The sequence below is a fragment of the Lolium rigidum genome, chromosome 7, assembly GCF_022539505.1.
Source record: "Lolium rigidum isolate FL_2022 chromosome 7, APGP_CSIRO_Lrig_0.1, whole genome shotgun sequence".
NCBI lineage: Eukaryota > Viridiplantae > Streptophyta > Magnoliopsida > Poales > Poaceae > Lolium > Lolium rigidum.
Window position 1 is genome coordinate 92,386,364 of NC_061514.1, and position 10,641 is coordinate 92,397,004.

At 48.1% G+C, this 10,641-nt stretch overlaps 1 protein-coding gene across 1 annotated transcript; it reads right to left on the reverse strand.

Annotated features, from left to right (window-relative positions):
• Positions 1-216: 216 nt before the first annotated feature.
• LOC124678188 (amino acid transporter AVT3B-like) lies at positions 217-2,042 on the reverse strand. Its single transcript, XM_047214100.1, has one exon. It carries the CDS (start codon positions 1,852-1,854, stop codon positions 580-582), a length of 1,275 nt encoding a protein of 424 aa, XP_047070056.1. The 5' UTR covers positions 1,855-2,042; the 3' UTR covers positions 217-579.
• Between the last annotated feature and the right edge of the window lie 8,599 nt (positions 2,043-10,641).

Genomic DNA, 10,641 nt, shown 5'->3' on the forward strand with positions numbered 1-10,641 from the left:
ATCAACTGGCCGTACTTGTAGCGCGGGACGACACTTTGTTTGAATTTAAACTATGTCCGCCGAACTCCGGGTGGACAACTGGAAATACGGTACTCCCCACGACTTAATTTCGTCCAATCCGGCGGTTGTTTCGTCTGGATTTCGCCGTGGGGAGCGCCAACGAGTGGAGATGCTCTTATGGCTTCATAGATCACTCAAGAGTACAGTGAAAAAAGCTTAAGGAAAACAAAATCTTTCAGTCTCTGAGAATACATGAGACACAATTGGCAATACATCCTTTGGGAACTAGGCAAATAAGCCTTGAATATACACCAACCTTTTCGAACAAAAGAACGTCTTGCACAGCAACATAAATACTCTTGTACAATACACCGATTCGTCGTAGCTTACAATACAGGTTTGCTAGTGGGTACCATGAGGAACTCCTCCATTTGCCCCCCTTGCGGCATTGTGTGCAAGTGTTCAGAACAACAATATTACCGACGCCCAACTCAACATAGTAGCTGAACTGTTCCTGTGTCTCTGCTCAATCCAATGTACACCTGAGCATTCTCAATGCATCCATATCCTGTTCGATGCTTACGCGTTGGGAGAACCGGAGATCATTTGCGCGAGCGAGGTCCATGTCCCGGACAAGGAGAGCGCGAGCCCAACGCCGATGATGGCCACGTCGCTGACAAGCCCAGGCCACCCGATATCTGCGCCCATCACCTTGAGGTGGAACGCGGCCGGCAGCACGAAGCCGAGCAGGACGCAGACGCTGCTCCCGACGAGCGAGAGGAAGTCCGCGAAGTTGGGCACCAGCATCGCCATGAGTCCGACGAAGACAACGAGGATCCATCGGAGCCACCATGCGTATCGCTTGCCGTGGAGCAGGCGCTCGGCGACCTCGTAGACGGGGTTCATCATGACGGGCATGGTGAAGAAGAGGTTGATGCAGAGGCCGAGCTGCACGGTGACGGACAGCCAGCCGGCGCCGAGGTTGGTGGTGATGATGTCCCTTGTGGAGGCGCCGAAGGCCAGGTACCCCATGGCGCCGAAGAGGCCGTACATGATGGCGATGAAGGCCATGGAGAGGCCGAGCGTGCCGCCGAACTTGCGCTTGTCGGCCGCCTCCGCCTCCAGCGGCAGCACCATGCCGATGCCCTCGAAGGCGTACACGGCGACGCCGAGGCCGTAGAGGACCTCGGCGGGGCCCCCGAAGGCGAACACGGGTGGCTTCTCGGCGAGCCACGTGGCGGTGTCCTGGCCGAGGACGACGCCCATGGCGCCGAGATCCACGACGTCGGCGAAGATGCTGAGCGGGGCGAGGAGCGTGAGCGTCTTGATGGAGTTGAGCCCCAGCTGGAACGGCAGCATGGCCCAGATGAAGAGCGCCTTGGCCGTGAGGAGCGGGGAGGACGCGGAGGAGGAGCCACCGATCGGGTAGAGGTGCGCCAGTGTGTTGGCGATGAAGAGGAGGTAGCCGATGCAGAAGCTGGCCTGGCTGAGCACGAGCATGGCGTCGACGGTGTGGCGCCCCGCCGCGCCGTACACGGCGGCGCCCAGGTCCCCGAAAGAGGCGATCTTGGGGTGCTCGTCGGCGAGGCGGCGGCGGCTGGCGACCAGCAGCATCATGCAGTGGTAGGTGAGCGCGGCGACGGCGAGGAGCAGGATGGAGCCCGCCGCCCAGCCCGTGCGGGAGAAGGTGTAGGGGAGGCCCAGCACGCCCGAGCCGACCACCGCGATGAAGACGTTGGCGAAGGTCTTGGGCTGCGACGACAGGCGCGCCACGGCGCCGCCGTGGTGCGGCAGCAGCGGCGTCGTGTGCAGCCGGGAGGACGAGGAGCTCCCCTCCTTGTCGTCGAACCCCATGGCGGGTGATTGCGTGAGAATCCGAATCGAAGGAATCGAACTAGCTGGTGAGATCTCTGTTTTGCTGGAGAAGATTGAGCAATCGGAGAGAGTACAGTGACGTGTTCGGTGGCCAGAAATGGGGGATTTTTTTTTGGGGCGAGCTCGTTCTTGGGAGCTGCCGTTTTGTACAGGCGAAGGGGATGCCGTGGACTTTTATCATCTTTGGAAACCATCATGGACATGGTTCATGGTATTGACGGGCGTTCTGTTTCCACGTCCTGTGGGCCAACGTGGTGGTGTATGTGGTGGTGCACCAAATACTACTCTGTAGACCGCTGATTGGGTCTGCCTGCGTGGCTGCAGTGCTGAGTCGAGCTGCATTGGATTGTACCGGCCGTGTACACTAGTCACTGGGACTGCTTCAGTGCTCGTGCGCCATGGCCGACTCCTAGGTTCGTTACCTTCCCACACGGCCACGCTTGCGCTAGATGAGCTAGGTGGTCTAGATTCTAAATTTTGAAGCCCGAGTTTCTTTTTCTTAGGTTTTGCTAGTTCTCACCCAGTCCTCACTTGCACTGGCGGAGCTACTCAGGGGCCGAACTGGGCCGTGGCCCGCCCAGCATTTGTCCAAAAACATCTATATCTAAGCAAGATCGATGGCCCGGTATTAACAGTAGCAGATCAACGTAGCTAATTAGCAACCAGGCCGCCAATCACGCAGGAGCACCCAGAGCTCTCCTAGGTACTCAGCTGAAAGCCCACGTTGCTTTGACTGCTTATTCCTTTTCTCTGACAAAATTACAGTCGTTCGTATCTAAGCTACGTAGTTTTGTTAGTCAATTCTGTGAAAAGAAAAGCTAGCGTTTAGTAAATTTAGGAGATCATTTATTTTGGCTAGATGATTTTTTTTCTTATTTTAGATTCTTAGTCAGTTATTTGATGTGAAAATTAATATTTTCTGGAAATTTGCTCTGCATTCCCTAAAAATGCATTGTAAATTGTAAAAAAATCAAAAAATATTTGCGCCTGCAACTCCACATTCTTTGCGCTCACACAATACTTCATGATTTTTTTTTTGTTGGTCTGTCTAAAAAGAAAAAATGTCTCGTGAAGGTTTTATTTTAGCACCGAAAATTATCTTTTCTACACACCCACAAAAAGTAGGTTTCTTCTGAAACGACTTTGTGTGCACCTTAATGCGGAGATATACGCGCATTTTTTTAAATTTTTTGATATTTCAAAATGAGTTTAAAACACATAGCATATATGTATAGAAGAGCGAGAACTCGCCGTCTGATGTTTCACTCTATTTTCGCCAAACCTTGCTTATCAATAAAATAATTCTATGCCAGTTGGCCCGCCCAACTATTTCTTTCAAGCTCCGCCACTGCTCACTTGAGTGCTACACCGTTCGATTTCACTGTGCTCGTAACTGAGTTTTTTAGTTACAAGTGAGAGGGTGCAACTAGGCTGTCAAGCGGGGCGAGACGCGGGTTAGCTATTTGTATTGCGACTACTTTAAATCTTCTCCCATCTCTAACTTTATTTGATCTAGTTTTTCATATGCGGGATGTGAGATAATTGTTCGCGGACGCAACTCTAGGTGCAGCAGACTTTTTTTAATTACAAGTGGAAATGCAACTAAAAAATCGTTAGTTTGCTTTGTACTCCATGCTAATCATGAGTTGCAACATGGATTGTAATTAAGATTTGATGATATCATCTAACTAAGAACTAAAATTAATTGTCAGTCGACTATGAACTAGCCACACACCCTTTCTTTTTCATTTATAGTCTATTTCGATTTTACTTTCGAGAAAGTCATGTTTGCAATATCGAAAAGAAAAGAAGCCACGGGCCCGAGATTGATTGTTCCTCTGTTCGGACTAGATGGACTATAACTTTTGGAAAACCATACAACACCCTCGAACGAGTCTCTCACGCACTGGACCGAGTCTTCGTGTCTTCTCTCCCACCCTCACATGCCCTCATGATCTACTGCTACGCCGCCTCTCCTCATCGGCCACCATTGCCCTCCTCCTTCTTCCTCGTCACCCGCCATCTCTACACCTTTGTCCTTCTCCTCCCTCCCCCGCAGTTAGGAGGTCATCGCCATGGCCATGGCAGAGCTTCAAATCAAAAAGTTGTTGCCTAGGATGCAAAAAGGGTTGAAGGGAAATGAGTGTGTGGTACCCCGATCTATCGATGATGAGGCTCTAGCTAGCTAAATTTGCGGCTAAGGAGCCCGATGTTGCATGTGTTATTTCAACATGCTTCAAACTAGTGTGAGTTTCGCTTCAGACAAACAAGCAATATGCTGCGACGGTTTTGAGTGTTTGTTGCAGTATTTTGCTTTGATGCTGTAACTACTTTGATTTGCTGTGAACTTTCGTCTATCATGCTTCATACATGTTTTCTGACTTTTTGGCACGATTTTGTGGCAGCTGATGGGATGTGTTGTGACTTATGAGGGATAATTTCGACTCATTTTTTCATGCATCGATGTTTCAAAGTGTTGTGCTTCTCTTTGTACAATTTTGATTCACCGTGGAGATAAAATGATGCAAGGGTTGCACAAAAAACTTTCTACAATGCGTGGGGTATGCTTCAAGTTGGATAGCCGATGAGTGCATTTTGCATCCTATTTTTTTGTTATGTATTTGCATAAGAAGTATAGGATTTTTCAATCTACCACCTCGCGCGCACCTATTCTACTTGTTTACCAGCGTCCTAGAAATCAAGAGGTTGGTTGCCAATTTAGTAAAATAGATCATTTTTGGATGTAAATATGAAGATTGGAAGCATTAAACTCCTCCCATACATTTAACCACGCACCAAGGTGTGAAGCCAAGAAGGAAATTCACGAAGAAGTGCTGACTGGCAACTTAACAACCACTAGTACAATCACGCTCGCCCGTACCGCATGATCGTACCATAGGTTGATGTCGTCTCATCAAATACTTTTACCCCATGGAAAAAGATCGCGGATCAAATACCCAATGACACCAGAAACCACTAAACCTCAACTACTAAGAGATCTAGAGTCATAGAGGGAATTCGTCGCCACGTTGATTGGATCTTGGAGGTGTAGGCATCGATCTTCATCGTCATCATCATCATCACCATGATTCATTTTGTTGTAATCCCAAACCCTAGGGGTGGATTGTACTTGTATTCATTCGATCCCTCATACTCCATTCATATATTCATGATGATGTTATTTGCCTCCATATGTGAGTAGATCCTTTTGTTCTTGGGGAGATGGAGAAACCCTGGCTAAACTATGAAATGAAATAAAGATTTATATTTATCTTGTTGTGATATGTGTGTGGTGGTTTTCTTCAATGATGTTGTGTTTTGTCGACCACACAATAGTTTGCATTAGCGACATTGGATGAATTCATCGATATATCTAGTTGGAGGAACGTGGGCGTCAGTATGTGGCAGCATTTCCACTGCCTCCCTCAAACATGTATAAACGAGGAGACACATAATTACTAGGAATTCTGGCCACTAACTTGGGGAACTGGTAGTGGTTATGAGGGGTGTAAAATAGCAAGACTAGGATCATCTTTATCTGGGACTTCACGGCACACACATACAACAAAGACGTAATGAATCATAATCAACTAAATAACTATGCTAGTGGTTGATCTGCAACTCCCTAGGTACGTCTTTACCTTTATTAAGTTTCAAGTATTTTACGATTTCTTAAATTGTTTCCACTCTCAATTTTTTTCAATCATTGTTGCTTTGTTTACAATTTTGCAACAGCAATCACTTTTCATTTTATATTGATTTGGATTAAAAACAACTTGTAGGTACTTCTAAGTGAAGGTAGCGAGGTGAAATCAAACAATTACGAATTAGCTCCAATGTGATTTGATACTCTTGCTTTCGAAAACTAACTACATTCTCCATGTGTTCTTGCAGACACCAATGGCCAGATTTTATGTTTCATGATGATAGATCATGGGAATAAATCCCGGAGAAACGCTTGGTACTATCCATTTTTTTATAAAGGGCTAGAGATCTATAAATGACTATTTATTTTTATGCATCGAGTTGATATTGGATTGCGCAAGTCTTGCTACAATGTGCCAACAAGCACTCGACAAGACCGAATAGCCAAACAAGAGCAACCAAGCAATTCTTTGTAATCTCTCCGTCCAAAAAAAATATCTTATATCTATCTAAATTTATGGATGTATTTGTACACTAAATAACATGATCTTCTAATGGTGTATAGATGCATCCAAATTCCAGTATGTTTAAACACTAAATAGCAGTAACATGCTAAATAGTGTAGAAATACATCCAAATTTAGCCCGAATTTAAATAAATCCAAGATATCTTCGTTGGAATTGTATAGTACTCCCTCCGTTCCTAGATATAAGTTCGAGAAAAATCCAGACTATATTTTTAGGGATTTTATTAGTTTTCCTTATCTTATGCAAATCCCTCTATTACCTCACGTTAATTGTCTAGGGTTAATCCTAGCCAAATATGGTGTATTTTTTTCTAAATGTGCGTTCTTTAATTTCCGTGCCAAAAACTATATGGTTTATATTAAGAAAGTGAGTAATAAACACTCATGTTTCTCGACCAAATAAGCCAGATATGACCCATACCGAGGATGATTCGCAACACCGCGTTGATCTTCTTCAAAATAAACGAATGCGTGTATTGCGTCCATGCCAACTGCAATGAGCCACCCGGATAGTGACTTTGATGTTGAGATGGCCAGTCCAATGCACGCATCCAATTGCTGCTATACATGCGGCTAACCTGCAATTTAGGCAGTTTTCCGCGAAGAAGCTGACATGCTACTAGTAGCTCCGATCTCCTGTTGAGTCGAGTGGGACGCTAACAAATTCTTGCCGCCCGCCATTTCCCCCCTTCCCAGTTCTCGCGAGTGAACAGTATTTTTGAGAGTCGCTCTCTCTGCCGGCTCCCCTCTCCCTCTCCTCCGGCGGCCTCGCCGGCCGGAGTGATTGGGAGAGGGGAGGCCGGCTCCCCTCTGTACATAGTAGTGTAGGGTTAGTTTTTCTTTCCGTAGTGGAGTTTGGCGAGATGCCGGTGGAGATCTGGTGGCCGACGCTTGCGGGCGGTGCTCGGCGGCCGGTGGTGGTGCGGCTTCTGCTTGCAGAGCTCCAAAGGGCGGAGACGGAAGTGAGCAACAGCAACCCCTCACCCTCCACGAAGAATAAGCTCGGAACTGCTCCAGAGCTGCAAGATCTGGATGGCTCTGACGCTGTTCTTGCCGCCATGGGGGCGGTCGGAGCGGCTCGTCTTGAGATCTATCTGGATCTAGCAGGATCTGGAGCGAGCAGGGAAGATCCTTCTGCAACGCCGGAGAGCCTCTGTGCTCTCGTCCAAGGAGTTCATCAGCGGAGGACTGATGCCGGCGGCCAACACCGCCCTGCCTCTGCATCTCATGGTCGAAGGGCGACCCTCCTCAATCTCTACTTCCCAGAGACCAAGAAGTCCGAGGGGAAGATCTATAGCTTCCGCCACGACACCGGACCAAGTGGTTCGTCCCCGGCGCCGGTGTCCGTTCGGTGGCGGAGGAACTCGTCGGCGACTTCCAGACGCGGTGCCAAGCTCAGAGGACTTGATTGCTTTTCTCAATTTCTTTCCGAGATCCTTTTTGTAAAAGTTATGTCCTTATCCAGAAATCCCCTGATCTGTAGGGGCTTTTCTGCAAAATGTAACCACCGCTTTGGTAATACCAGTATCTTCTAGGGTCTTTGGACCCTATCCCTGTTCAAAAAAGAACAAATTCTTGCCGGTGTGGTAGACCGGTGCGCACTCCTGCCACTAGTCTTTCAGCTTTCCGCAGCTGCTCCGGTGTGATAAGCTGCTGATGAAGTCCCAGTGGTTGCTAGGTCGATCGGCCGCCGGCATTGGCCTTGAGTTCGGCAGAGGACCCAGAGGTCTCTGACTCTTGAGTTCAGTGAATATTTACAGTCATAACCTGCCGTCAGTTCTTGTTTTGCTGCTTAGGAGGACGTGTTCCCCTGTCGAGATTCTCCTGATGGATTTAAGACATGTTTATTCATAGCAAAATATCTGGTTTATATGTGTTAAAAAATTATAGGTGTAAGATGCACGGGCTGATTTGTTCAGTTTGCAGGTCGCAAGTGTGAGTTATTTTATATTGAAAACATGATTGTTCAGATCACACCATGTGGGAGCTGATAATATCTACTCCGTATTTGTCTCACAGAAAATATCACATCTTGATCTCCTCCTACTATCTAAGTTAGGTATACAAGAGGGTTCGATAGCCGGCCCAGATTGATGATTGATTGCTTGCTATTAGAGATAGAGTTCAAACAAGAGTTTGAACCGTAATAGGCGTGTGTAAGTCTGTATGTCATACGACCTGTAATCCCGTGTAATCTCCACCTATCCTCCTTCTATATATACATGCGATGATAGCCTCGGAAAGTATCCGAGTATTCCCAATATACCTGATCAGATTCTTGTTTAATATGGTATCAGGCCGGCTCTTCCGCCGTTAGCCTCGATCGCAAGCTCTCGACGACGCCGCCGCTGCTGTTCCTGCTCGACGCATCTCAGCTGCCATGGCGTCTTCCTCCTACACCCCGCCGATCAATCTTGGCCTGCCTCCTCGTGAGCTGCTTACCCGCGACAACCATCCACTATGGCGCTCCCAGGTTTTACCTGCAATCCGGGGCGCCCAACTCGTCGGCCTCCTCAATGGCACCGATGCTGCTCCGCCAGAGCAGATCGAGATCGCCCCCGCCGACAAAACTGCCGATACAGAGGCCAAGATGGGACCTAATCCGGCGTATGCGTCCTGGCTGTCCCGTGATCAGATCGTCCTGTCGTATCTCCTTCAATCTCTCTCGCGTGAGATTCTCCCGCATGTCCACCTGATTGACAACGCTGCCGGTGTCTGGAAGGCGATCGAAGAGATGTTCGCTGCCCAGAGCGAGGCCAAGATCAACAACCTTCTGGTCTCTCTCGCCAATACGAAGAAATTGCAGATGACGACCTCCGAGTTCCTGTCGAAGATGCAGGGATTTGCGGATGAATTGATTGCTGCTGGCCATCCTCTCACTGATCGCCAGCTTGTCTCGTATATCCTGGCCGGTCTTGGATCCGACTACAATGCTCTGGTGGCCGCTCTCGGCGTGGCCACGACGCCCATCTCACTGAGCCTGCTTTTCTCCCACCTCCACGCCTACGACCAGCGTCAACTCATGCTCAATGGGCCACAGCAACCAGACTTCGAGACATCTGCCAATGCTGCTAGCCGGCAGTGGCGTCCTCGCTCTGGCAACTCCAACTTCAACCGCTCCCGTGGCGGTGACCGCGGTGACCGCGGCGACCGTGTCGACCGCCGTGACGATCGCCGTGACTATCGGCGCGATGACCGCCAGTACAATCCTTCTGGCCGAGGCGGAGGTCGTGGTCCTCCAGGAGGGGGACGCGGCCGTGTGGACGAGGACGTCGCCGTACCACACCCTGGGTTGATGTTACCTGCCAAATCTGCAACAAGGAGGGACATCCAACTAAAGACTGTTGGTCCCGCTACTCCGAGGATGATGACTATGGCGAGAAGGAGACTCATGCAGCATACGGTGTTGACACAAATTGGTACCAGGATTCGGGTGCCACTCATCATATCACAAGTGAACTCAACAACTTGACCTTCCGAGATACCTACAAGGGCTCCGACAGGGTCAACACTGCCAATGGGCAAGGTATGAATATTTCCCATGTAGGTCACTCAATAGTTCGTAACCCTACTCGAAATTTTCATCTTCGTAATGTCCTACATGTTACTCATGCATCCAAAAATCTTCTTTCTGTCCACCGCTTCACATATGATAATGGTGTCTTTATCGAATTTCACCCCTTCTTCTTTTTGATCAAGGATCAGGTCACCCGGAGAATCATTCATAGAGGGCGGTGTCTTGGTGGCCTCTATCCTCTTATATCATCCTTGGCGTCCTCAGGGTCCATGAAGCATGCTTTTGGCGCCGTCAAACTCAACCTCTCCCATTGGCATAGTCGTCTAGGTCACCCTTCTTCAGTTATTGTTAGACAAATAATAAGCAAGCATAAGCTGTCCTGTGTTAGAGATACCAGTATTGTGTCAGTTTGTGACTCATGCCAACAGGCTAAGAGTCATCAGTTACCCTATCCTATATCTACTAGTGTGTCTACAGCCCCCCTACAATTAGTCTTTTCTGATGTATGGGGTCCTGCTCCTACTTCTGTCGGTCGTCATGATTATTATGTAAGCTTTATTGATGATTATAGCAAGTTTACATGGATCTATCTTCTTAAGCGCAAATCTGATGTTTTAGCTGCTTTCGTCAATTTCCAAACTCTTGTCGAACGCAAATTTAATAGAAAGATCCTTGCAGTACAATCTGACTGGGGGGAGAATATGTTAAACTCAATTCACTTTTTCAGACACAGGGTATCTCTCACCATGTTTCCTGTCCACATGCTCATCAGCAGAATGGTGCTGCCGAGCGAAAACATCGCCACATTGTTGAAGTAGGCTTGTCTCTTCTTGCTCATGCTGGTATGCCATTAAAATTTTGGGATGAAGCCTTTCTTACAGCCACATATCTTATCAATATGCTACCTAGTCGAGTTATTAACAATGACACTCATGTTCATCGTCTCCTTGGCACTCATCCCAATTACTCCTCTCTTCGTGTCTTTGGTTGTGCTCGTTGGCCTAATCTTCGTCCCTATAATAAGCGCAAACTTGTTATTAATGACTTCCGAGGTAGTGGTGTAGTAGAGATGTCCTCA

Bases quoted from the DNA above. Each gene is read 5' to 3' on its own strand.
- LOC124678188 (XM_047214100.1), bottom strand. From the start codon at position 1,854: ATGGGGTTCGACGACAAGGAGGGGAGCTCCTCGTCCTCCCGGCTGCAC.